Source organism: Ipomoea nil, unplaced genomic scaffold (assembly GCF_001879475.1).
Source record: "Ipomoea nil cultivar Tokyo-kokei standard unplaced genomic scaffold, Asagao_1.1 scaffold1110, whole genome shotgun sequence".
Lineage (NCBI taxonomy): Eukaryota > Viridiplantae > Streptophyta > Magnoliopsida > Solanales > Convolvulaceae > Ipomoea > Ipomoea nil.
In genome coordinates this window covers 789755-817627 of record NW_017617538.1, presented here as the reverse complement: position 1 = coordinate 817627, position 27873 = coordinate 789755, and the positions used below count along the sequence as shown (strand labels likewise).

The following is a 27873-nucleotide window of genomic DNA, read 5'->3' as shown; positions in this document are numbered from 1 at the left end:
GTTTAAAATTGAGTACTGAAATTAACAAGACTTCAATAGTTTAAGGACCAAAAATGTAATTTTTTCTTATGAATTATAAGAACTAGACACAAATGTTCATAAAATACTTTAACCCAAGAATCTCTAAGGTGTTTAGCTGAGCATGACTAAATTAGACTTCATAATAAAAATAAAGAGATTACAAATAATGGAAGAGTACAAGAATTAATTAACCAAGCAAAAAAAAAAAAAAAAAATCATAATGCAAAATGTACGAAAATTTCACCCTAGTTTATTAAAATTGGGCGCCATTCTGAATTTAGCCTCAATTTTTTCGCCAATCTTCATTCTCCCTCCACTCCACTTCTCCCTCCACTCCACTTCTCCCTCCTATCCCCAATCTCCCATTCTAAATTTTTTCCCCAAAATTTTGTCAACCCTTCACTCCCCCATGTCCCATTCTCAGACTTTGCCCACAATTTTACCCCAATTTTTTGACTTCCTGCTTCTATCTCTCATTCGGCCTTCCTCCTTCACGCCTCCGGCACCGTTAGAAACGCAGGACCCACCAACGGCAGCAACCCACCGGCACCATCACCTTCATTAGCAAACCACCAGCACCGCCGTCCTTCACGTAAGCCATGTTTTTGTTTTTGTTTTTTATTTTCGGCTGTTTTTGTTATCGAGTGGGTATCTTGTTCATCTATTGTCAAGATGATGCTTTAGATTGAGGAACGATGATGCTTTAGATTATGTTCTGAACTTCTGATAAGGAAATTTCTCAGTATTCTCCAAAATTATTTGCATGCATTTAGCTTTACTTGCTTTTAATATTGTAACATATTTGTTGTCTGTTTTGTGCTTCTGTGGCCATTGTGTGTGAATAAAACAAAGGAAAACAATTCTCGGTAGTTAAATCATACTGAGTATAAAGTTAGAATGCATAGAAGAACAAGTCCAGTTGCTAAGTATATGACATTTTTCATGAGTTGCTCACACAGATATTTGCTGAAACATTAAATTAAACCAGACAGAAGAGTATTGGTTTGATTATTTATCTTACACCACCAATTTTCTTGGTCTTCAATGATGAAAGGAGAAAATAACAGGTGCTTGAATTCAGAGCTATGGCATGCAGGTGCTGGTCCTCGGGTGTGTCTTCCAATAGTGGGGAACCGTGTGGTTTACTTCCCTCAGGGTCATAGTGAGCAGGTCCCATTTTGTCTAGCCGTTGTTGCTTTCTTGTTCACAATAATATATGTAGGAGATAGATGATGCCAGTTGTTATATTAATTTAGATAACTGGATGGTCCTGTGCTGAATTGATTGGCAGGTTTCAGCCACTACTAATAAAGAAGTTGATGCTCACATACCCAATTACCCAAATCTGCCTCCACAGTTTATCTGCCAACTTCATAATGTTACAATGCATGTAGGTTTTATTATATTCCTTCAATGATATCTTTCTTAGCTCTTTATAAATGAATGTACTTTGCTCAGTTTGGTGTTGATGTTCTATTAAGCCTAATAAAGAGTTGTTAATTTGTGGACTTTCAGGCAGATGTTGGAACAGATGAAGTGTATGCTCAATTGACATTGCAGCCCCTGACTCTAGTACTTATTCATCTTAAAACTCTTTCTTAGCTACCAAGAGGGTTCTTTCTCTAGAGTGGGTGGCTAAAATTGTTTTTTTTTTTTTTTTTTTTTTTTTTTTTTTTTTTTTTTTTTTATTTCTGTTTTTCAGCAAGAACAAAAATATGCATATCTTCCTCGCTGTAGAGAAAGTTTTTCCCGCCCCTGGTAATAACTGCTTTAGTACCCTATTCTCACAGCAGTTTTTTTTTTCTAACGGCGCGATGACATTTTCACTTTTGTATTGCTTCCTTCAGGATTTCACACAGAGACCACCTGCCCAAGAACTCATTGCAAGGGATCTGCATGATGTTGAATGGACACAAAAAGTTTTGAAAAAATTTAAAACTAATGGGAAGAAGAGTTTTTGTGATTGAGTGAGATAGTGGATGTTGGGGCCCACAAAAATGGGGAAGAACCCCCCCCCCCCCAACTATTGATGCCCTAATAGATAGATGTATATATTATATTAAAAGAGTTAATACCCATTTTGGTCCTTTGACTATTAGATAATACGCAATTTAGTCCCAACCTATTAAAAGTATCCAATTTAGTCATCTAACTTGTAAAATCATACACAATTTGGTCATCCGTTACAATTGTCATATATCCACCGTTATAGAGAGGGACAAAAATGTTATTTTATCTATAGTCGAGGGACCAAAATGGGTTTTATCTATAGTCTAGGGACAATACCCATTTTGGTCCCTCAACTATAGATAAAACCCATTTTGGTCCTTCGACTATAGATAAAATGACCTTTATGCCCCACTCTATAAAGGTTGATGGATGATAATTGTAACGGAAGACTAAATTGGGTATGATTTTACAAGTTATAGGACTAAATTGAATACTTTTAATATGTTGGGACTAAATTGCGTATTACCTAATAGTCGAGGGACCAAAATGGCTATTAACTCTATATTAAAATTTTATAAATTAATTAATGGGAAAAGGGTCAAATAGGCCTTAAACATTATTCAAAAAGTCAATTAGGTTCTTAAACTTTCAAAGGTTGCAGTTAAGCCTTTAAACATATTATTTTAGAGCATTATATTGAGACCCAAAAATTAGTTAGTGTCCGGTAATTACAAGTCACTAGGGTTCCAGCAAATCTCCGGCGAGATTCCACCATATTCCGGCAAAAAACACCGGCAAAATGGTCGTCGATGTTGTTCGGTTGCCTTCTCCGGCGAAACCAGTTGATCTGCCTTCTCCTTTGTCGGAGAAGGCAACCAAACGACACCGGCGACCGTTTCGTCGGTGTTTTTTGCCGAAATATAGTCGGAATCGTTGAAGGTTCGTCGAAACCCTTTTGACCTGTAATTACCGGATGAGAAAAGGATCAAATAGACCCTTAAATTTTATTCAAAAGGGCAATTAGGCCCCTGAACTTTATAAAAGAGCAATTAAACACTTGAACTTGTCATTTTAAAGCATCTAAGCCACGTAGCCGGTTATTTACCTGAAATAACAGGTCATTTAAAATTCCGGCGATATTCCGCCGGCGGTCAAATATAAATTCTGGCGGTCAACGACAGTAATTTACTGGTAAATTGGACTTATTTGACTCAAAATGATAAGTTTAAGTGTTTAATTGCACTTTTTTTTTTTTTTTTTTAAGTTCAAGGGCCTAATTGCCCTTTTGAGTAAAGTTCAAGGGTCTATTTGACCCTTTTCTCTTACTGGACACTAACTAATTTTTGGGTCTCAATGCCCTAAAATAATATGTTTAAGGGTAATTACAACCTTTGAAAGTTTAAGGACATAATTGACTTATTGAGTAATATTTAGGAGCTTATTTGACCCTTTTTCATAAATTAATTAATACTCCATACTCCGTAATATGTATTATAATTGAAGGGAGTTAATTTGATTTTTGTTAATTAATTCCTTTTATATCTTTTATTTTATTTTTATGTATTTATATATTTTGTTAAATATGTATACGGAATTGCATGCATAACTACACATCCATAACTTCATAACTATACATTCAGAATTGCATAATTACACATTCATAACTTCATAATTATACATTCAGAATGTAAATTATAACTTCATAACTATACATTCATAATTGCATGCATAACTATACATCCATAACTTCATAACTATACATTCATAATTGCATGCATAACTATACATCCATAACTTCATAACTATACATTCATAATTGCATGCATAACTATACATCCATAACTTCATAACTATACATTCATAATTGCATGCATAACTATACATCCATAACTTCATAACTATACATTCAAAATGTGAAATTATAAAATTATGAACATATGTTTACGTACCTAACGGCAATCGAAAATAATTTTTTATTTTTTAAATAAAACAACACCGTTTTTACAATCGTATACACGATGCATAGTGCACACGGTTACATAGCATAATTTGCCAAACATATTATGACCGTAATTCATGAAAATGATGAGCCCAAACATATTATGACCTTCCTCCCTTGAAGGCTTGAAGCCCATCACCTTTTTTCTTCGAGTTACACAGTGCCCGCCCCATTTTCCCTCCCCGTCATACCTTTACTGCTCACTCAACTTTCAAGTAAACAGATACTTAGCTAGTAATAGCAACAGAAGAAGAAGAAGAAGAAGAAGAAGAAGAAGAGAAGAAGCAGCAGCCAAACATCCATGGCTTCTCTTTTCCATTACATTTCAAAATCCCAACGCGTATGCATCTCACTATTTAGACTTCCAACAAGCTTCATTAGCTCTTTCTCTGCCCCATCCTTCAATTCATACCCTTCCACCTTTACACGCCCATTCCAAGGTAACCTTTTTCTTGTTCATGTACTGTAATAATTATGGATTATACTTTTAAGTTAGTGTTTGATAAGATTTTTCTTTCAGTAATTTCCTCAAACATGTCTATATACTATTGTTGGATAGTGTGCCCTGGGGGTTAGCCGGATTATGAAAATTGAAGTTTGGGTGTCTTTGAATTTTTTTTTTATTATTATTTTTTTAAAGTGAAAATTTACTGTGAGAGATCAAAATGTGAGCAATTGGGTCATTTATTTAGGAAATATTTCTGAAAGTTGGAGAAATATGGTAACTTTTACTGACATTATATTTGGAGTGATTACATAGTAGAAATCCTCATTCTTCCTAACTGCTGTATACAACTAGGAGCATTATGTATGAGATTATAAAGTATATATTTATATTGCTTGATAGATTGTTTGAGTTTTTTAGTCTTACACTTGAGAAAGCAGCATACTCACAAGAGTAATTAGTGAGTCATCAGTGATGGTTAAAGCTTATATATATCCTTGTGCCCTTGTGGTAGTGGCATACATTGCTTCTCTTGCTGAAACGGCCACCGGATTTGATGACATGGTTTCTGGCACCAAACGCAAATACTTCATGTTGGGTGGGAAGGGAGGAGTTGGGAAAACGAGTTGCGCCGCATCTCTTGCTGTAAAGTTTGCAAACCATGGCCATCCAACTATTGTAGTCAGTACTGACCCTGCTCACTCATTGAGTCATTCCTTTGATCAGGTCCAACATTTGGTTGTCACTTCCTTATCTACAACTATGACACCTAATTTTTGGTCTTTAATGAAAAGACTTTGAAGCAATGACATTTTCCACGTAATATCTAGGATTTGACTGGAGGGACTCTCGTTCCAGTTCAAGGAGTGGATTCTCCATTATATGCACTGGAGGTATATCTCTCATTCTGTGCTTCGGGTTTTGGTACTTGTGCTAGGATATCTACATTTCTTTCGTTCTAGTGTTCAACTCACCCTCGGTTTTTAAGTAGATAAACCCTGACAAAACAAGAGAAGAATTCCGTGCAGTGAACCAGGATGATGGTGTCAAAGATTTTATGAATAGCATGGGAGTGGGAACATTGGCTGAGCAGGTGAAACTGCATCCATGTTTTGTTCTCGTCACTGTTCTCCATTTCATGTTGCTCTGTAATTCAATTTTTTACTGTTTTGCACACTGTTGAACAAAATGCGTATTAAATATGTAAAGAACTCTTCATATTTTTAGGAATGACTTTTTTTATATTTCTAGTAGCCTCTTGGCTTTTTATATTTCGACTCTTCCACTAAGCTTTTTGAAATCCTCAAATGACTCAACTGTTTGACTTTTTCTCTTATATCTTATCATAGTTGGGGGACCTAAAATTTACAGAGCTGTTAGACACCCTTCCACCTGGTGTAGATGAAGTTGTTGCGATTTCTAAGGCATGTATAGCAAAATCGAGGTTTCTTTTTAATTTTGATTGATGAGACTCTATCTATACAAATATGGAGTTTGCATTCTTAATCATATAGTGACTTTGCAGGTTATTCAATTTGTTGAGTCTAAAGAGTACAGTAACTTCACTCGGATAGTTTTTGACACAGCTCCCACTGTGAGTAGAAACCTGCATTTTATTTGAATAGTGTCTCTGGCTGGCGTTCACACCCGTTATTCTATAGGGTCATACACTTTGGCTTTTGTCATTGCCAGAAGTCATGGATGCATCAATTGGTAAGATGATGAAGGTTTGTATTCATATACATACAAAAGAATGCTTTAATCTAGCCCTTCCAATCTTTGAATAAGTAATTGTGTCCAATGACATCATACCTACAAAAACAACAAATAAGCATGTTAGGCTATTTGGATTTTCGGCCCCAAGGCTTGGCATTCTCATATTTTGTTTTGAAACTCGTGTCAAATTGGGAAGAAAGTTGGATGATGTTTATTCACACCTTTGATCACAATTTATATAAGAGTTTACATTATTACATATTTACGGAACTAAATCTCTCTCACTATCTAAAAAATTCTCCCTAAATCCTAATCAATTAAAATAAATGTTGATCCATTAGAGAGGAATCAGCAACTAATTACACTGAGGATATGAAACTAATCCTATTACTTTGATTTTGTATCTTATATTACGATCTGAGTGATTCTCCTCGTCATTCTGTGTTATACAGCTAAAGAAAAAAATAGCTTCTGCAAACTCAGCAATTAAATCTGTTTTCGGGAAAGAGAGCCCTCGACAAGATGACACCGTAAGCATTGAGTTGTTTATACCAGTTTTGCACTCGGCTGTTACTAAAAATTTGCCTGTTTGTTTGGGTCCAGAATGACACTCTACAGCAGCTAAGGAGCAGGATGGCCGAAGTCCGAGATCTGTTTCATGATACCGAAGCTACAGAGTTTATCATTGTTACAATTCCCTCGGTAATGCCAACAACTCCGCTACTGTTTTAGTTTTAAAAGCACGGGTACTTGGCTGATCACTGGTGATATGTTCACGAGATATACTTCTCGTTATGGGCCTATGAGAGACAGAGTTTGAACGATTGGTTCTGTTCTTCCCAATCGTGAAGAAGGGAAAACGGAATGAGAGAAGAGAGAGTTGGGGAGAAGTTGGAGGAAGAAACTTCCTTTTGACTTTATTCAATTTCCAACTTGTCTTTCAATCATATATTGCTGTCCTATTTAAGGACTACCAACATAATTAACTAAGGAAGGAAAGATAATTACCAACTATAAAGAAATTCTGAAATAATACTAATTGAGATAAAAAAGTAAAGAGAATAAATCAGATTGCTTAAATCGAGGGCGCCAATCTGTGAGATTTGCGCCCTTTTGCAGTAGTACTGTTGACCAACGAATGCATCAACTGGTTTGAATTTTATCATCAATCATAAGCTATGATCTTCTAGCACCCTTGTTACTTCTTTCCTCCCGGCATCATTTTCTTTGCAGTTATTGCTCTCAGCTTTTGATTTTATGATACCAATCTTAATGGTGTTAGCAAATGTACTTTATATTTCTTAAGTCCGTCAATGACAGATTGCCATGATTTCTGGTCACGTTTATATATGAGCTAAATTTTATTTTACTTGGTTTATTGCTAAAAGTTTTTTTTTTTTAATGGACAGAGTCATTTTAACTGTCAAACTTTTTTGCTCTGATTTTCTGAAACTCTTTTTGTGCATTTTAACTTGAAATATCTAAAATGTCAACCTTTGTATTTTTAATGGCCTATTTTATACCAGTAAACAACTTCATGATGTGATGTTTTATTTTAATGAAGGCTATGGCTGTAAGTGAATCTTCACGGTTGTGTAAATTCTTGAAGAAAGAAAAAGTTGCGGTAAGAAGGCTTGTCGTTAATCAAGTGCTATCACCATCTGCCTCAAACTGCAAGTTGTGTGACATGAGGAGGAAGGTATCAATTCATTAATGCTATTATGCAGAGTTTAACTTTTAACTCGTCTGAACAGTGGTGAGTTGGGAGAATTGTCTGAACCGTTTTCTACACCTTCATCTTATCTGTAACGTAACTAACAGAAACAAAACCCGAGGTTTTCTTAGTGATTTGATTGGTACTTTCTATAGTTGCATGTTTTAGTGCTACAAGTTAAGCATCTGTTGCAGGATCAGAGTCGGGTTCTTGATTTGATTGGTAAAGATCCAGATTTGGGAAGGTTGATGTTACTCCAGGCACCCCTGTTTGATGCAGAGATAAGAGGTGCACCTGCGCTTAAATTCATGGGCGATACGGTTTGGAAATGAATAATGTCCATCCATATAGGTGAGTGACTAAATCATCGATTTTCCTCCTCCCTATCACCATCATCTAGCTAAAACTTGTTTGCTAAGAAATACTTGCTTGTTCTGTTATAAAACAATTATAGAAAATGCAAAACATATTGTACAACTTTGTCAAGCATATAACACTATTACATATGACAGCATAGAAATTCCCGAGCTTATTAGTTTGGTTCTTCTTTCTCTTTATTAAGACATTCTTCTTGCTAATTGTTTTTCAAATCACCTTTTCTCTATACATAATATTATTTCAGGAATATGGATGTTGACATTAAAGAAGAAGCTACTTGCACTTGAGGCAACTGGATGACGAGGTAATAAAGAGTATATTAGAATTGACTTAAAAGTTATTGTTGTAACTCAATAGATGGATCATTAACTTGAAAGAAGATTACCTGAATCCTTGGCCCGGATTGTTTGCAAGGATGGATGGGTATTTTTTTGCAGACAGCAGAGTGAATGTAAGTTAAAGAATCAAAATTATCATTATCATCAAGTGTGAACATCAATACCTCTAAATTGTTTGTGCTGCCTGGAAAAAATGATTCCTACCGGTCAAATAATATAAAAGTAAATAGAGAAGCAAAACAAGATTTTAGTGGCTTCACTACTATATCATGAGAATACCAGAACCAGGTATCACTGGACTGGTGCTGGAAGGAACACTATGACAGCAAACCAGTTTACTTGAGCATGCTACGTCAAACTTCAATGACATCAGCCATTTTTGGCAGATGATAATTCTTCCATGGACTCTCATTTACTCTGGAAAGTGATTAAGCAGAAGAAGGCTATAATGCGACTGAGTATGCCTGTTAGAATGAGGCAACCCAGGCAAGAATACCAATCTAAAAGAGCGAAACCTCTTTGTTTTAGGACTCCACATCTTGTGATCAGCCACACTCCAGAGTACCTGAAAGATTAAAAATTTAAAACAAATTTCTAAATTGTCATCAGTGCCTTTTGTACTTGGTACAACCAAGCATGGTTACACTATCTATCGTGGGGACAATATCCAGTACAATCCAATCCAAAACAGCATCGTAGAAAAGCTGCCCATTTGGCACATACATTGTGAGTCACAAGTCCCTACCCTACATAAAGTTGAAGGTAATCTCACCTTCTAGCATTTGCTATCAAAAATGCTTCCAAAGTCCATTTAGTATAGCAAAAATCTCCTATTCCTGCCAGAAATGAGTCACTTTTCTGGTTTGCAACTAGAGTCAAGACAACTGGAAGCAAAACTGACCACTGCAGTAAAACACAATAGTTTTTTTTTTTTTTTGAGTTGAAAAGTTGACATCAATATTATATTTATTTCATAGATCAGTAATTTGAATGCTCACCAGCTGAGCTTGTCCAGGTTCAAAACAGATGGCAAGCACATAGGCTATTCCAGTAGCTGAGTATATGAGACAAAACAGGACAATGTAGTTATCCAGAATCGAGGATCTTGGATTGTTGAAGAAATAGAACATTGATAGATAAACTGCTGGCTTTATAATGATATTTAACTGATCAATTGTATCCTTTGCCATGAAATAAGCCAAGCTGCTCATGCCAGAAGCACTCTCTCTCCAGTAGTGTAATTTATCCAGAGAAAATGATCTGAGAGCTGCAATCTTGCTAAGTAGAGCTGCAAATCAACTTATTAGCAGACTACTAGCTAGGATGAATAATAATAAACTAGTGTAATTCTTTTACTTACAGACTGCAATGACAGTGTAAAGATATCCCATGGACCCAAAGCTTTCATCACTCACTTTAGCAAGTGTTCCTAAACAAATTCCAGCAAGTAATAGAATAAGGTAATCTACTGCCTGTACCCTAGCTTCTCGCAATCGCTGCTTGCCAATCCTACACAAATTGCATTACCAATATGGGCATTATCATCATATTTTTAGACTAATTCAATTCATAGGAATATGAAACAACTGAAAGTTTAGTTGTTACCTTCCAAGAAAGTACTTATACTGTACCAATAAACCTGGAGTATTCCTATTGGACGAGTCCTTTAAGGTCAAGAAGTAATGCTTCACTTGGTCCCTCTTCTGTTCCACATTAGATTTGAGATCCTCCCACAGGTTTGCAAACAGAGGTCCATCAGGCTCCTCAGATGCAGGATTTGATTCATGACCTGGACTTTCGCCATTCGCTGCTGCTAACCCAACAGGGCTTAGCATGTCTGGTGGCACAGTATAACCGTTATGAAGCATCCATTTTAGAGGAAGATCCTTGTAGTTAAATCCTATATCTGGGCTCAGTTTTTCAATTCCCTCCAAAATGTCAATGAAAAAATCAGGGGGATTAACACGCTCGGGGACATGAATCCCAAGCCCTGCAAAATATTCTTCAACTTTCTTCACTGGTCCATGGTATACGACAAGACCACCCTTGGCAAGAAGTATAAAATCATCGAACATATTGAACAATGTGTAGCTGAAGCAGGAAATCCACTACTTAGAGGAACATAAACAGATTTTTACTTGGAACAATTACTAATCTTTATACTATATATCTAAAAACGAACTGTAAATTAACTGGAGATCAAGACTTTGGCAGAACACTCTCTCTGTCTTACACACTCACTCAGCAAAAATTGTTATATCAACCAATATGATGCAACTTCTTGATGAATAAAGAGTAATAACTCCCAAAAATAAATATATCTTACTTTTCTGTAATAAACATTTTAAGGTTATATTTATATGCCATCCTTGTCTCTACCAAAGTTGGAAAAGGTTTTCAAAATTACCTTGGTTGGTGAAGCACCATGCATATATTTACTCCTTCAAGAGCCTCACGGCGAAGTGCTTTAAGTAATAACTGAGAAGAAGAGCTGTCCAAACCAGAGGTGGGTTCATCTAAGATCAATAATGAAGGTTCCATTACCATTTCCAGCCCAACATTTACTCGCTTCCTTTGACCACCAGATATTCCCCTTTTCTCCACAGTACCCACAAGGGAATCTCTCACATTTTGCAATCCCAGGGATTCAATTACTCGTTCTACAACTAAAACCTTTTCTGCTTTTACAAGTTTTGCTGGCAACCTGGAAAAGTTCAAAAATATATATATATATGAGTAAACTGAAATGAATAATGTGAATCTTAATCATTAATTGCTCCACCTTTTACATCACTAAGTAAGCTAGTTAGTTGTTGATTCATGCCTCCTTTGCTGAGCACTACATGTCTTGAACTCAGCTTTAGAAATAATAGAGTAAAGGAAAGAGACAAAACAAAATTTTCATGGGTCTTGTAGCATAATGCATGTTATAATTCAGAAAAAGGAAAACAAGTGTAATCTCTGGAACAAAATATTCAGAAAACAGTATAATTTCTTAATAATAGACTTACCCTTGATCTGTAACATATAAGTGTTGATTGTTTTTAACTTTCCGATTTACCAGTTCATTTTGTCTTTATAGATGATGAAGTCAAATAAAAATAACACTATGAATAAGCAAGCCACAATCTTGGCACTTGAAATCAAATGATTAAAATCCAGCTTGATGAGTAAAGAAGGACCAATTACTCCATGCAGATTTGGTATTCCATATTAACTTAGAGCCTCTGTGTAGGATGATAAACTACGGAAGTATTGTAACATGCCTGCATATAGCGCTAAACCAGAGATTTTCTTCCACAGTCAAGTTTCCATGCACAATATCATCTTGTGGGACAAAGCCAATAATTTTCTTGTATGACTGCACTGTTTCAGCCTTGCCATTTATAAGAATCACACCACTCATGGTACATGCTGTGGCTTTTCCAGTCAAAGCAGAGAGGAATGTTGTCTTTCCAGCCCCGGATGGACCCATGACAGCAGAAACACGACCAGGCGATAATTTCCCCGATACACACCTCAACAGATGCTTCTTTTTACCGGTTAAACTAAGTGTCAGATCTTTAAAAACAACCTCAATAGGAGGTCTGGTGATAACTTTAGTATCAGATGCCAATGAGATGACACCAGAGTAGCTCAGATTTGGGCTATTCTCCTGACGTGCTTTTTCTTTCTCAATTTCACCATAAGCATATCTAAACATTTCACTGCGAGTATGCATGTGCTTAGTCTTAGTAGGTTTCTTCTTCAAATTTTTGTTTTCGATCTCAATGTCGTTGAAATCATCATAACTCTCAGAGTTCTCTTCAGAAGGGGAAGATAAGAAGGAAACATCCATTACAGGACTAGCTTGGCCTATACTATTCGTCTCCTCCCTCACTGACTTTTTACGGGAAAATGTCCGTGATAACTGTGTCTGAAGTCCAGTTGCATGCTTTTTAGCAATATCCTTTGTAGCTTTCCATGTTTGTGCTTGTACTGTTTCCCGAACAGTTTTCACAGCAGCTTCTCTGGACTTTGCTTGCCTTTTCTCTCTAGTGCTCAGAACTCGGTCTGAGCAACTGTATATAACAAGAAGTATGAGCATGATTCCAGCCTAGTCAACCAATGAAGAGGGAAATTAAGGAAGGCTTACACAAAACATATATCAACATATGCTGGAAAACAAAAATAACCATGTTTGAGGTTGAATCATATCACCCGATATCTAGAAAGATGAATTGGGTCAATAAGTCTTAGATGAGACTTGATAGGGTAAGGATGAAGATTATTTTTTGAAATACAAAAAGAAAAAGGTTAGCAATTAAGTTCAATCAAATCCCTCTCCTTCCACCCTCTTTCAAATGAAGCATACTCAAAGAACATGTTTTCTCAAAGGTGCATCTGAATATAATTATGCAAATGACATTTATAAATTTTACAAGTGACACTATGACTTACAACAAAAAGGGCACCATACGCCGTAATGTTTTGATTTTCTGTTTGGGGGTCACAAGTAGCCAACCGGTAACATTCTGCAAATTTATCACTGTTGCATCAGTAAAACAACATTCGTACTTTATCATATGAGAGGCATGTTAAACATGCTTACATGCAGAAACCTGAGGAGAAAACACAAATACCTTTCTTTTCTATTCATTAACACACCCCTTCAACTTTATTTCACCTATATTTATGTATAGCTACTACAATATTGTTGATCATGGCAATAATAATACATATTAGTACTTCAAAAAGCTAGGAAGTGGGTAAAAGGTTCCTATAAACAAGTTCAGAGTGAAATGGAATTCCTGGAATACACTGAATACCACATTCTACATCTAACCAGAATAGTGACGCCTAACATAATTTCAATGCTTCGTATAATACAGGTCTATGTGTACATCTCAAATACTATATTTTAATAAGCTTGTATTACTAAAATGGAATTAAAATATTAATGTTAGTCTAGGACATTGTCAACACACTGAACAATGATGTGACAATTATCTTATTTATTTATTTTTGAGGACTATATTTATTGAGATGCAAGAAAGAGAAACCACCATACAAGAGAAACACATACTTGATTGGGTTGTTGAGCCAGTTCTGCAGTAATGTCTGGAAAAACATAAATGAATAATGTGAGTAACAGGGTACTGCTAAAAGCTTGGAACTGAGTTAAGCTATGCACCAAGTGTGCAAAAATAGCATATGCAGCCTAAACATGCAGGGTTGGAAAGGAGAAAGAAACTCGAAATAAAAAATTGGGATGAGATGGATGCAGTAAAGGTTGGGCTAAAATCAATACCCGCTATCACAGGGAAATTTACGGATAGTAGATGGACAGTAAGATCCTGCAGGGCAGAATAGATCGTTGCCAGTAATAATATCAGCCCACATATCTGCTCCACCGCACGTTTGATTACTATTACTAGGTTGCACTTGATAATTATACCTGCAATGTATCAACAGAGAATATAGCTTTATGACAAATGCAAGAACAAGCTAGCTCAAGAAAAAGTATTATACTTACGGATCACATCCTGCTGTAGCTTCATTGAGTTTTGCTACAGGGCAATAAGAGCCTAATGGGCAGGCTTCATTCACCAGGAGACACAAGGGAAAAATCAGAATAATAAACTAAAAATGTGCAACTTAATACTGATTGATTAGCAGGATATGCCATATTGAGAACAGAACCAGCTATAGATGTAAGTTATTCCTTCATACATTCTTAACTAAATCGATAGATCAATCCAACTGCAGAGTGGTGTAAGGTTAAACAATTAAAAATAGAATGCATGTGTCAAACTAATAATCTCTTCCTGGAAATCCCCTTAAAAATTGCTTACAGAATGCATCAAGCAAATGTTATCACACTCTCCAGATTAGTTTCAACTGTGATCATGAAAGTGATCAACCTATTGGATTTTAACTTAACTCTTACATCATCATTTTTTATCTTTTTCACTTTTTTCCTGGTCAGAAGGGGCAACTGTTTTTGTTTAGCATCATAAAGCAGTCAAACTCAGAATCATAGAGTATGAATGTGGTAAAGATATTCTGAAATAATTTTGAAAGAATTGAACAATTCCCAACTTTTGGGAGAAAATTAAACCCATGTGTCATTAAGCAGAGTTCTATGCTTTCTCCTTCTCATCGAGAGGTTTTATCTAAGGAGATGCATGATAACTCTTCCAGCTAGCAAAATATTCAGACTATCCAACTTAATATGGGAACAAGGATAACTCCATAAATGAGAAAGAGTAAGAAGCATGGTAGATATTGTTGCAAATTTTATTTTTTCTGACCATACCATATCTTTTTTAGGCTTATCTTCTCTTGAAAGATGTTCAGAAAAGATAAAAGCAGGGAAAGTGATGGCTTCTGAAAGAGATGGTTGTTTTTTTTTTTTAATGGAAACACTTACCTAGTTAGGAAACTCAATCAAAAAGCTTGATGATATAAAATGGGAATCTTCCAAAACTGATACCCTTCTCATTTGATCATCCTTATATACCCAGAATGGCTAGACTATCCCATGACAAGTTTCCTCTGACGGTAACTATTAGAATATCCCATATACTGGCTAAATGTCTGCTCAATATTATTATTTCTCTTTTTAAAATTTTTTCCTTTATAATGTGTGTGAATTAGGTGCAAGGATGAAGAGAAACAAAAATGGAGAAGCTTACGTAACATGCAGGTGAGACCATGAGGACAAAAGAAGCCTTCACAACATGGTTGACAATCATCAGTTCTCGCTGGGATTTCCTTTATATTTTTAAGATCAACAGATACATTTTTTCCAACGCCACAAGCCCATCCTGGGTCACAACCAGCACCCCAAGATGATAAATTACAGTTCTTGTTAAGTGTCACAAAGTTGGTACTCTTTCTTGCCAGAGCACCCATCATTATATTAGCTGCATAAAACTGAATTTCTGAAGCTGTACACAAGCGCTGCATCATATCCCCTGTTAATCCATGAAAACGAAATGTCAGATTACTAATCAAGACAAAAGAATTAAAGCAAATTATTTACATCCCATTTGGTGAACACTCATTAACAACTCTAAAATACTGATTGAGCACAAAAAATATGTTTTGAACCTCAAAATATTCCTTTTACAGACTTGGGACATCCCATTATTTGTGGGAGAAGAAAGAAGGTTATGGATATTGTATAAAGGTGCTGGAAAGAAAGGTATATTGTTATCATTTGGGTGAAAAGCTATCCTTGTCAAGCATGTCTTCCAATCAATCCTGACTAATGTTTTAGCTGCCATTAGATATCCAAAACATTTCTTCAAGCTTTTGAGCAGGTTCTTTGCAAAATTCTTTTGGGGTGACCTTTAGGAGACTCAAAGAACATTTTGGCTAGTTAGGAAAACATGGCCTATCCTACATAAAAAAAAAAAAAAGAAAAAAAAAGAAAAAAAAAAGTGGATAACCGGTTCCCTGTTATGGTACCATTTCAACTAGTTCATTAGATTACACATTAATATTTTATATATTAGAGGTTGTTCCGGTGAGAACGGGTTGCCCAAGAGAGAACTAAGAACCACTCACATCTGTCCACGTGTTCAGATCTAATGGATCAGAAACACTGATTTTTTTTAATGCGGTGGCATTTAATAATTGAACATTGAAGTGCAAGTAAATTGTGTTAAAAATGCAAGTAACAGTTTCATATATTGCACCTAAGTGCAAGTAAAATATATTAAAAATGCAAGTAAAATGTATTAAAAATGCAACAAATAATGTACACTGACCATCAATACTAAGTGCACATAACATTATCATTAGTTACACCAAACGTTATCATTAAGTGCACCAATCATTAGGTGTATCAATGTTAACTTGCACTATTTAGTGAAAATAGTTGCACTTGTAAGTGATTTTACTTGCACTTTTTATTTGCAAATTTGAACCAGTTACTTGCACTTTTAACACATTTTACATGCACCAAAGCTCAAGTTATTTACGAAAATGACACCAAGTTGATTTCTAAAATTATTTGATTCGTTAAATCTGGACGCGTGGACGAGTGTGATTGATTCTTAGTTTTGGAGCGGTGGTTTTAATAGTACGCGATCGCACAGAAAATTGTGGAGTGGAAGCTAAATTTTCATTTGCGATAGAAATCATAGAATTAAAGGAGTTGGCTTTATGGGGTAACTCAACATACCTTTTGTTCTCTTGACGCAGTTGGACAAAAACTCTTTGTCACTGAAATCAAAAGCCCTTTTCCACTCAGCCTCCCTGCAAAACAGCACAGCACAGGGCAAATTGATTAAAAAATGAAATTAAAAAGGCACAGATCGATAGCGTCGTGATGGTAAGCTAGTTATACATATATAGAGGGAAATGATGATTTTGAAACTTCTTCAGAAAATTTCAGACCTATTTCACTAGACTACAAAATCATTTTCAGGCAAGAGGCTGTAACCTAAAGGATAATCCTGGTAAGCTAGCTGTAAGCACAAGAAGCAATAAATATATGCAGATTTCCCGTAAAAAAAAATAAATTATAGATTAGTTTTGACAGAATTTGAGCAATCGCTCTTCTATAAGCTGTCATGCAAATCGTTGTTTACAGATTGGAAGGGGCGAAAGCGACATACACATCGTAGATGCAGAAGCCCAATTCTTCGGCAACTTTATTGCCGAACAAGGCGGTGAAATTCTTCAACTGGTTAGAGACGTTATGCGTCAGGAGCCGCACCTCCTCCGGATTATTGACGTCCACGGCGGCGTAGCTCCGGCGCGTGGCGGGAGGGGCCAGGAGGAACACGGAAACGCAGATGAAGCTGAGAAGGACGGCATTGTTATTTCTGTGGCAGAGGTTCCCATCTTTCTGCCTGTGCATTTTCTCGCAGCACAGACGAAAGAAAGGAAAGCTTTGCGGTGACTCCGTCGTCGAGTTTTGGGATGTGAAAATGCCGGCAGAATGGTGTTCTTTTTTTGAGGGAAACAATGGCGGGGAGAGAAAGATGGAGCCATCACCCATGGAGGGAGAGAGGGAGGAAGATCTCAGCTTTGTATTTGGACCGTCGGATTCAAGAAAAAGTAAACGGTCGTCAAATCTGTAATAAGATTTCGTTAACTGCCTTAACTTCTGGGTCCACACATAATAAATCATTTAAATCTATTTTGTGATTTAGTTCACTAATTAACTTACATTTATTAAAAAAATATTCTTTTTTCTATTATAAATTTGAAGTCTCTCCCATCCTAAAAGTTGATAGAGAAAATAAATTGAGATGTATGTTTCAACTTGTTTACAAGTCTCTAAAAAATGTTTTTATTATCACTTTTCTATTATGTATCATGTTAATGCACCTTATCATTATTTTTTTATTTTTTTAAAAAGAGTATAATATCAACAAAAAAAAAAAATAAAATTGCACAATAAAAATAAATGGTGATAATATTTTTCTATTTATATTAAAAATATTTTACAATAGATAAAGAAAGAGCGATGATTATGTTATTTATACTCTTCTTTCTATTCAAATTATATATAGATTGCGTTTTAATGATTACACTTTTTTTTTAACACATATTGTTCCTTAATAAATTTTAATTAAGTATTTTTAATACATTTATTTATTTTTTAATGGTGGTATTTTAGTTATTGGAAATTAAATTAAAGTGATAAAATTATAAAAATTAGAAGGAGCTTTCAATGTTGGCATTTTGTACTATGAACAAATGTCTACGTTTAGACTTTGAAGTTGTATTCTTTTTTCTTTTGGCGCCAAATAATACGGAGTATATATATAAGTTGATCTTACAAGTTCTACTTAATTTTAAATAACAATTAACTTTTCTTTAATTAAGATTGTTTTCTTTATATAGAAAGAACGAAATAAAAGCACAAGATAAGAAAGTAGAATTAGGGACACAAATTGATAACAACAGCTCGAAGTAAAACTCCTACGTCTGCGGAGCAATTCACGTCAATCCAATTCACTAAATGATCACTAAAGATTACAAGGTTGGTAAGACTTATTCATACATACTATGGGGCATAACCTAGTGATGATTAAGATATAAATTGATGAGGTAATCAGCACTGTAATGATTAGGACATAATGGATTAATAAATGTTGTGATGCAATTTAGAACAATTCGCCAGTCGTCACCCTACCTGCAGCATGCCTTCACGCCTCAATGTATAGTAGAAAAATGATAACCAATTAAACTAATAATGTGCTGCTAGAATTCCTCCATCCATTCAAAAATATTGTCTAAGTACTTGTTAGATAAAATTATTGATCGGAAAGTACTTGTTCAAACCAATCGAAATTTATTAGATAAAATTATTGATAATTCCAATCACGCGTTGACACTGTTTCAGAAACCACGGAGAATGATTCAGATTGAAATACGGTCCAACCAAGACAAAATAAAATATCCTAAATTTTGACAAATAATATAGTCAAATTAATTAGAATAAAAATATGTATCATTTGCGCGTGCGCGTGCGCGCGCGCGCACACGCACACATATATATAAGAAAATACTACCTGCTTTGGGGTAAGAAAATATTACATGCACTCTAATTTTTTACTCCCAACTTGTACTCTCCCTCACAAATACTTGATGTAGACATTTCCTTGGGACCCACATGATGAAAATAGTCAATCTTTGTTGCCATGTCATAGAGTACAACTGAAGGAGTAAAATTTGAAAGTACATGTAGTAAAACTCATATATATATATATATATATATATATATATATATATATATATATATATATATATATATATGATTATATTCAAATACAAACAATCCTTAAAATACAAACATGTGGATTGATTAGGATCGTTGGATTTTAGAATTGGATGGATAGGATTGATTTAATTATTTATGGAGATTTTAATTTACTATGCGCCTGTTTTTATGTTAGGGAGGGTAATTTTGATTTTTTACTATTGATGCAATCGGATCAAATTCTACAATCACGCCTCAATTCTCTCTCTCTCTCTCTCTATCTTCAGCGTACGTTGGCCGAACGACTCTCCCATGGCCGAACGACTCTCCCACGCCGTTGGATTCGCCTTCTTCATCAACAAGCCAAGCGCCAGGGACCATCAGTTCTTGGTGTCGGCGAGGTACTTTATTCCGTTGTTTTCAATTTTTTGCATTTTTTTTTCTGGTGTTCTTGTGTATTGGTGCTCGTGTTGTTCCTTTTTGGTGTTTTTCGTGACTGTCGTCATCTTAGAGTGCTTGTGCGGGGGGTGGGGGTGTCGATGGGCGACAGATTTTGGTCCGGATTTAGGACGAAGGGTTTCGTTTTTGTTGGCTGATAAATCCATTAGGATTTTGGTTAGGTCTCTATATCTTTGTTTCTGTGTTCATGGGTCTGGGTTTCCGGGTGTGACCGGAATTGTATCCACTCTCACCACGGTTAGTCTCTACATCTTTACATCATATGTTATTATGTAATCTCTATGGTATTGATTTGATTCAATTACATTGCTCGTGCAGCTTAATACTGTTGTGGATACCTCTTAAGATCGGGATAAGCGGATTGCTTTGTTTGTGGACAGACTGGTGGAGGACTTTGAGATGACGCCATACAATGACATTAGTAAAGTTGACATTAGTAAATTTGGCACTAGATTTAGATATATGGGTATAAATGCGTCCATTGCTCGTGTGCATATTGGTGTTGATATGTGTGCACGCATATTTAAATACCATTCATCTTCCGTACTAATATTTGTACCAGTTAGACGCTAATGTGCGCACACTAGTGTATACTCCTTAATAACTTCGTGTCCCTTTCTATTATAAGTATTATTATTCTAGAGTTATGGTAAATGAAACTCCCTGGATGTGTACACACTGTTGTTGATATGTGTGCATGCATATCTAAATAAAGTTCACTTTACGTACTAATATTCCAAAGAGTTAGACGTTCACGTGTGAACTCTAGTGTATGTGTCTGTGCTCCTTAATAACTCCGTGCCCCTTTCTAGTACAAGTATTATTATTCTAATTTTATGGTAAATGAAACTCGTCGGACGTGTCCACATTGTTGTTGATATGTGTGCATGCATGACTAAATAACATTCAATTTACGTACTAATATTCCTACTAGTTAGACGTTCATGTGTGCACTCCAGTTTGTGCGTCTGTGCTCCTTAATAACTATGTACCCCTCACTAGTACAAATATTATTATTCTAATTTTATGGTAAATGAAACTCGCGGGATGTGTACACATTGTTTTTGATGTGTGCATGCATGTCTAAATAACATTCAATTTATGTACTAATATTCCTACCAATTAGACGTTCACGTGTGCACACTAGTGTATGTGTGTGTGATCCTTACTTATTATCTCCGTGTCCAATATGGTGGTTTCAAGAAATGGATGTAGGCATACGTTTCTTAAAGCATATGATTTGTAATTACTTAACCAGCTTGATACTATAATAATAATAATAATAATAATAATAATAATAATAATAATAATAATAATAATAATAATAATAATAATAATAATAATAATAATAACAATAGTAACTATTGTTATTATTATTATTATTATTATTATTATTATTATTATTATTATTATTATTTTCAGATTCCAAACGTGATGTTGTTTTGCGCAATCCTATGAATATGTCTTGGAAATAAGCGGGTATCCACGATGCCCGCACCTCGTATAGTTTATCAAACCACCTGTTCTTCCAAATTTTGTCACGCGGCATCTCGGACCACATGTGTGCCACCCGACGAAATGCGTGTGCAAATGTCGCACATGTGTCGTGGCTACAACTTAATATAATCTAACTAGCATAGGATTACCAAATTACCAAATTTGTTAGTCTGTAACATGAAGAATCTTGGAGCACCCATTACCAAATTTTTTAGATGAAACTGTAATTTAGAAAATTTAGGCATAAAGAAAAATGTATGCACACCCGACAAATTACGTGTGCACATGCTATGCAAAGCGTCCCACTACCTTCCCTATCATGCAGATTCGTATTCACCATTTTCATAAACCAGTGCCATATGCATTACGTTTGACCCAAAAAAAAAAAAATTAAATTTATGCATACAAATCGCACAGTGTTCATAATTAGCCAATCAAATTACAATAATAGTGCTCAGTTCTACTGCGTAATTACCTGTCCATGGAGTCTGGGTTGGCATCGTAATTTCTTGAGTTTGCATCTTCTATGGTGTCTGTGTTTGCTTTGATGATTGCACGACGGAAAAGATTGTCCGGATTTCTTTCGTAAAAGGAGATGCGTTGCCAGGGATGTATTCAAGTCCTACCATGTTTAAACCTCCTTAATTCTTGCTTAATATACTAATCATATCTATTCCTTATTTACGTTGTATAACCATTCCCATTATTGCCCTTATTTACACTAAATTAGAATCTCCAATTAATTACTCTCCTTGCATCTAATCCATCCATCTAAACACATCCTATGGCTAGATTTTGTCCTCAAGTTTGTATTTTAAGGGAGTTTGCATGTGAATGCAACCCTATATATATATATATATATATATATATATATATATATTGTTTGAAAGTGTCGACTTGTAATTTAAAGTTATGCATAACTGACAAACTCAATTTCCAATAATAATCAAATTTAAAATATTGTGATTATTAAATTAAATTAACAATCTGATTAACTTAATTAGGATTGTACCCTTAAATTATATTCGATACTATTAATCTTGTTTTCTTGATACCACTCCCTATGACAATCCCACAAGTATATATGTCGTATTCGATGCATAACCCCACAAGTATTTATGATTTGTACTTTAGAATTTTTATAAGAAATTATGGACAAATTGATTATATACAAATTCTAGATTTTGAAATAATATCTAAAATCACAATAGTCCATAATATCTTTTTAACATTGATTCATATGCAAATATTATAGTGAGTACATACTAGGTTCAAAATCGTGACTTGTAGTTGTGGTCAAGTCAAACTGTGTCAACAAAAACATATAATAACACAGCAGGCCCACAAACATTCACATATATCCAAAATGGGCCCCAAAAACTTTCCAAATTCTGTTTACCCTCAATAATCACCCATTTCTTGTTTCACAACAAAATCCCCTTTCTCCGCCTGCATCAGCAGAGCCGTAAACGACGTCGGTCCGACCGCATCCTGGTCTGTCTCCGGCACCGCCGCCGGAATCTGAGGGTAGTAAGGCGGCGAGAGGTCCTCCGTGGCGCTGCTGGGGGAGTCCACGGCGGTGGCCGCGTAGCTAGAGGGGAAAACAGAGGGGTGGACGTGGCGGAGGAGCCACTCCACGGTCTGGCCGTCGGTGCGGTGGCCGAGCTCCCGCGTGAGCTGGAAAATCCTGGCGGCGCAGAGGGGAGGGAGGCGGACGCGCCGCCCGCTACCCTTCCCTCTCTTCTTGGTGACGGGGCGAGCGGGAGCGAGCGGAGCAGGCGTTGAGGATGATAATGGCGGCGGCGATGGGCGTGGATATGGAGATGGTAAGACGACGAAAGTTTCATCTTCTTGACGTGTAGCATTGTACCGATAAGGCTCCATTGATAGCTAGGGTTTATCCTTTGCCGGGGAGGAGGTGGTGAATGAAAGAAGAGCTGTGAGAATGAGAGAGAGAGAGAGAGAGGGAATTGAAAAAATGGGGCTGCCATAAAACATTTTCCAAGAAAGTATTAACTCTCCCCAAGTCTGAAAAAGGAGGATGATAATTTATTACGGAGTATTACAGTCTACCACTCTCCTTGATTTGATGGTACATCGGCCAGTTTTAAAACAATAGTGCGCTTGGTTCACGAAATGTTAGATTAATTTAGAGAATGTTAAGTTACTGTGAGAGGTCGTTTCGTTCATAGAATGTTAAATTGTTAGATTATTTTAATGAATGTTAGATTACTGTGAGAGGTCGTTTCGTTCACATAATGTTAAATTGTTGGGATTATTAGATTTCTGTGTTTGGTTAAAATTGAGGTATGTAATATAATCATGATGTTAAATTGTTAGATTATTTTAGGGAATGTTTTTTTTGAAAGTCAACCATTGGGTTGTATTTATAGATGAATCAAAATAGAGTCAGGACATTGTCCCAGTACATCGGTACTGTATAATTAAAAGCAGCTGCTGCTAAAGTATGAGCTAAGGTATTTTGCGATCTAGAGATAAAATTAACCGAACAATAATCAAGCATATTTAAATAGTTTCTGCAGTCTTCCAGGGCGTAACCAAGATAGGATCGTGCCTGGATAGTAGCTGACGACAAATAGGAGAGTAGTGTCTGACAATCTGTGAAGAGGTTAACTGATTGTTCCCCCCGGTTCTTGAGCCACGATAATACTTCTTTGCATGCCATAGCATCCGCCATAAGTGGTGAGAAGCAACTTTGCGGAGGTGCACAAAAAGCTGATATATAATTGCCAGTGTGGGTGAACAACACTGCTCCAGCGGTGGCCGTCATGGTCGACGGGTGATATCCGGCATCGGTGTGACACCGTCTTGGTTGGGGTAGATGGTCTTCGGCATGTTGCGGTGGCGGCTGTTGTTGCATCAACACGGCAGAGCTGGCCGGTATTGTAACATGCGGCAGTAGCGTGGGATGTTGGTGAGCAGCACTCGGTTGGTCGGTAGTGGCATGTAAACGCTGCCATGCCTTCATAACGGCTAAGGCCGTGGCTAGGACTTTCTTGGGCATTGGTAGATAAGCATTCCACACCGCTTCGTTCCGGGCCCTCCAAATATTGTATAATATCGCAGCTGCAAACAATATTGCATCAGAATCTAGAACATCTAACAATGTTCCAAACCATTCATTAAAAACATTTGTCACAATTTGGGGAATTGGAAGGCTAGATTGGCTCCATATGGCTTTTACATAGTCACACAACACTAATGAGTGCATTATATCCTCATGCCTTAAACCGCACATTGCACATGTCAGATCAATTTCCACCCTCTTTATAAGTAAGTTAGTAGTGGTGGGTAATATATTACTCATAGCTCTCCATAGGACATTTTCCATTTTGGTGGTATCTTGAGGTGCCATAGGGTGTTCCATTTATCAAAACCCATGTTAGTATTATAGGTACCCACTATAAGCCTGTATCCATTCTTCACCGAGTAGCATCCATTAGGATCTCCATACCAATACCAATTATCCTCATAATCCGGGGAGATGGGGATCTTTAAGATTCTAGGTATATCATTTGGATGAAAAATATCTGCTAAAATGCGGGGATCCCATGACCCAGTTGTTTGGTCAATCAACCCTGCAACCTTAGCATCTGCTAATTGTAGTGGCATCTCAGTTTGGACCATAGGATCCAACTCATCCTGGAGCCAAGGATCCTTCCATATTGAAGTCGATTCACCATTCCCAATACGTCGTCGCACCCCACTGGTAATTAATTCTTTAGCAGCCATAATACTCCTCCAGCAGTAGCTAGGATTATTCCCTATACTTGCCTCAGAAAAAGATAGTTTAGGGTAATACCTAGCTTTGTACACACACCAATGAGTCAGTATTTGTTAGGAAACGCCAAGCCTGTTTCCCCAACATAGCCAAATTAAATGCCTTCAGATCCTTGAAACCTAGGCATCCATATTTCTTGGGTGCACACAATTTATCCCATGCCTTCCAATGAATACCCCTGTCAGTTCCTGATCCCCACCAATATCGATTCATTGTTCGTTCAATAGCCGCACAGACCGATACAGGCAATAGAAAAACACTCATTGAGAAAGTAGGCATTGCCTGGGCTACACTTTTCAATAATACCTCTTTACCTGCCTGCGTTAAGAGTTTCTTATTCCACGAGCTGATTCTTTGCCTGATCTTATCCTCAATATATGCAAAAGCAGCCTTTTTATTCCTCCCTACAAAAGCCGGTAATCCCAGATATTTTCCAAAATTCGGAGCTTGGGCAACACCTAGGATCTGCGCCACCATCTCCCTATCCCCACTGCATGTGTTCTTGCTATAACAAATACTAGATTTATGGTAATTGACCATTTGTCCTGAGAAGGTTTCATACCTGGCCAAACAATTTTTAATCTCAACTGCCTCATATTGATTAGCTTTAAAAAACAAAAGGCTGTCATCTGCGAAGAATAAATGAGAAATCGGTGGTGCTCCTCGTGCCACTCTGCAGCCATGAATTAACCATTATCCTGTGCCTGTTGAAGTAGTAGGGAAAGCCCTTCTGCACATATAATAAAAAGATATGGTGACAACGGATCGCCCTGCCTGAGACCACGTGTAGGCGTGACTGGGTCACTAGGAGAGACATTTATCAAAAACCTATAAGACACTGTAGTCACGCATAACATAATTAGTTCCACCCATCTCTCATCAAATCCCAAAGCTTTTAACATCCCTTGTAGGAAAGGCCATTCCATTCGGTCATACGCCTTTGCCATATCTAACTTTAAAGCTCCCCAGCCAACCGTTCCACATTGTTTCCTGTTCAGAAAGTGGCCCACTTCCGCTGCTATCAAAATATTGTCAGTAATGAGCCTATCCGGTATAAATGCACTCTGTGTACCAGATATAATACTATCCATCAAGGGCTTCATTCTCTGTGTAATCATTTTCGCCATTACCCTATAAACAACATTACTTAGGGCTATGGGTCTTAAATCTGTTACCAGCTCAGGCATATCCTTTTTTGGTATCAACACAACATTCGTTTCATTTAATGCAGAGGGAAAAGCTCGAGTATTAAGGCATTCAACAATATAATTCGCCAGATCCCCACCTACCACATCCCAAAAGTGCTGATAGAAGCCAGGGTTCATCCCATCTGGACCTGGTGCCTTATCAGGAAACATTGCAAAAAGAGCACTCCTAACCTCATCCACCCTAAAGGGTTGTAATAATGCATTATTATGCTCCTGTGTGACTTTCGGTGTAACTTTCTCAAATAAATCATGTCCATCCTCGGGGTTACTAGAGCAAAAGATATTGGCAAAATAGTCTAATATTACATCATTCATCGCCTCCCCTTCCACCCAATCCCCAGTATTATCCATAATTCTAGTTAGAAAGTTTTTCTTTTTACGGTGAGAAACATACCTATGATAGAATCTTGTATTGGCATTAGCATTTTTCAACTAGTGTTGTTTTGCTCTTTGTTTCCAGTATGCATCCTCCTGGACCTCAACACGGCTCAACTCCTCCTCCAATCGCTGGAATTCAGTCAACGATTCTGAGTCCGTTTGCCCCCTCAACCGTAACTGGTCACCCCGGAACTGCTTAATACGTTCACCAAACTTATGATAGCGATCACCCCCCCAACGAGATAATCGTTTCCCACAATATGTAATGCACTCGTGTAGCCCCTCATGCCTTTTCTCATTCCATGACTCCTCCACCACAGCCCTACATCCCTCATCATAAACCCATGCGATCTCAAACCGGAACTGTTTTCTTCGTACCCTCCCCCTCCCTATCGGGTCATGAATCCCCAGAAAGAGAAAGGAATGGTCCGATCTTCTGGTCAGAATATTAGTCACTCTTGCCCCAGGGACACTATCACGCCAGGTATTTGTGGCCAACGCTTTGTCCAGTCTCTCTTCCATCCACCGATCTGTGCCCTTCCCTTTCTCCCATGTAAACTGATATCCCTCCATCGACAGCTGAGTCATACCACAATACTCAATGGCCTCCCCAAATCCCCGTAAAAGGTAATTAGGATGTGGATTACCTCCCATCTTCTCATGCTGAAATAAGAGATCATTAAAATCTCCTATCATAACCCATGGTAGACTGGACTGAACCTTTAATGACTTAATGAGATTCCATGCCTCTCTTCTTCTACTTCGGAGTGGATAACCGTAATAGCAAGTCATCCGCCAGTTCGGGAAACCAGCTATGCTAATTTCCAAATCAATATAAATTTTTGAGTAACTTATCAGTCTTGCCGTATTGTTCTTCCTCCATAACAAAGCCAAACCACCACCCATTCTTACAGGATCAACATAAAATAACCCTTCAAACCCAAGCTTCACTCGTAACCTCTTAGCATTGTCTCGTCCTACTTTAGTTTCCATCAGAAAAACAAAATCAGGCTTCTTTCGGGACACCATGCCCTCTATTTCACGAACTGTACGTGGATTGCCCAAGCCACGACAGTTCCAGCTTAGCGTACTCATTGGGTCGGGCGGGCCTGTGAAACAAGACCCGCCGCATGCAAGTTTTTTGAACCCGTATTGGTTGCCACCTCATCACCCAACACCATACCCGCCCCCTCCACTTCGGATGTATCAGCACGACGTCGTTTGGATGATGCCGTAACATCCTCCTCCGAGACAGTACGCTGC

General features: G+C 37.0%; 6 protein-coding genes across 8 annotated transcripts; 2 read left to right on the top strand and 4 right to left on the bottom strand.

The window, feature by feature from the left end:
• Positions 1–364: 364 nt before the first annotated feature.
• LOC109183349 (auxin response factor 12-like) lies at positions 365–2001 on the top strand. Of its 2 annotated transcripts, XR_002054525.1 has the most exons (6): positions 365–613; positions 1076–1191; positions 1313–1411; positions 1537–1593; positions 1724–1779; positions 1869–2001. XR_002054525.1 is itself a non-coding variant. In XM_019333432.1 (5 exons), the coding sequence occupies exons 1-5, from the start codon at positions 1066–1068 to the stop codon at positions 1945–1947; spliced, it is 417 nt and encodes a 138-aa protein (XP_019188977.1). In that variant the 5' UTR covers positions 671–1065; the 3' UTR covers positions 1948–2001. The 2 variants fall into 2 exon arrangements, 1 of the variants encoding a protein (XP_019188977.1); XM_019333432.1 differs by lacking the exon at positions 365–613 and having other exon boundaries at positions 671–1191.
• A 2104-nt stretch (positions 2002–4105) lies between these two features.
• LOC109183315 (ATPase ASNA1 homolog) lies at positions 4106–8722 on the top strand. Of its 2 annotated transcripts, none has more exons than XM_019333404.1 (12): positions 4106–4410; positions 4930–5141; positions 5246–5308; positions 5407–5508; positions 5765–5839; positions 5941–6009; positions 6077–6142; positions 6584–6661; positions 6735–6833; positions 7696–7830; positions 8040–8179; positions 8466–8722. In XM_019333404.1, exons 1-11 carry the CDS (start codon positions 4272–4274, stop codon positions 8175–8177), a joined length of 1176 nt encoding a protein of 391 aa, XP_019188949.1. In that variant the 5' UTR covers positions 4106–4271; the 3' UTR covers positions 8178–8179; positions 8466–8722. The 2 variants fall into 2 exon arrangements, with proteins under 2 accessions (XP_019188949.1, XP_019188948.1); XM_019333403.1 differs by having other exon boundaries at positions 8040–8196; positions 8468–8722.
• A 105-nt stretch (positions 8723–8827) lies between these two features.
• LOC109183314 (ABC transporter G family member 28-like) lies at positions 8828–17456 on the bottom strand. Its single transcript, XM_019333401.1, has 14 exons — positions 17171–17456; positions 16735–16808; positions 15239–15520; positions 14077–14140; positions 13852–13998; positions 13627–13661; positions 13002–13075; positions 11828–12657; positions 10969–11265; positions 10167–10652; positions 9922–10070; positions 9560–9849; positions 9334–9464; positions 8828–9126 (listed from the first exon to the last, which is right to left on the bottom strand). The coding sequence occupies exons 1-14, from the start codon at positions 17413–17415 to the stop codon at positions 8970–8972; spliced, it is 3261 nt and encodes a 1086-aa protein (XP_019188946.1). The 5' UTR covers positions 17416–17456; the 3' UTR covers positions 8828–8969.
• A 5167-nt stretch (positions 17457–22623) lies between these two features.
• On the bottom strand, positions 22624–23106 carry LOC109183343 (transcription factor PCF1-like). The gene has a single exon (XM_019333427.1). It carries the CDS (start codon positions 23104–23106, stop codon positions 22624–22626), a length of 483 nt encoding a protein of 160 aa, XP_019188972.1.
• Positions 23107–23620: 514 nt separating this feature from the next.
• Positions 23621–24550, bottom strand: LOC109183341. Its single transcript, XM_019333426.1, has one exon. The coding sequence runs from the start codon at positions 24548–24550 to the stop codon at positions 23621–23623; it is 930 nt and encodes a 309-aa protein (XP_019188971.1).
• A 495-nt stretch (positions 24551–25045) lies between these two features.
• LOC109183340 lies at positions 25046–25564 on the bottom strand. The gene has a single exon (XM_019333425.1). It carries the CDS (start codon positions 25562–25564, stop codon positions 25046–25048), a length of 519 nt encoding a protein of 172 aa, XP_019188970.1.
• Positions 25565–27873: the final 2309 nt, after the last annotated feature.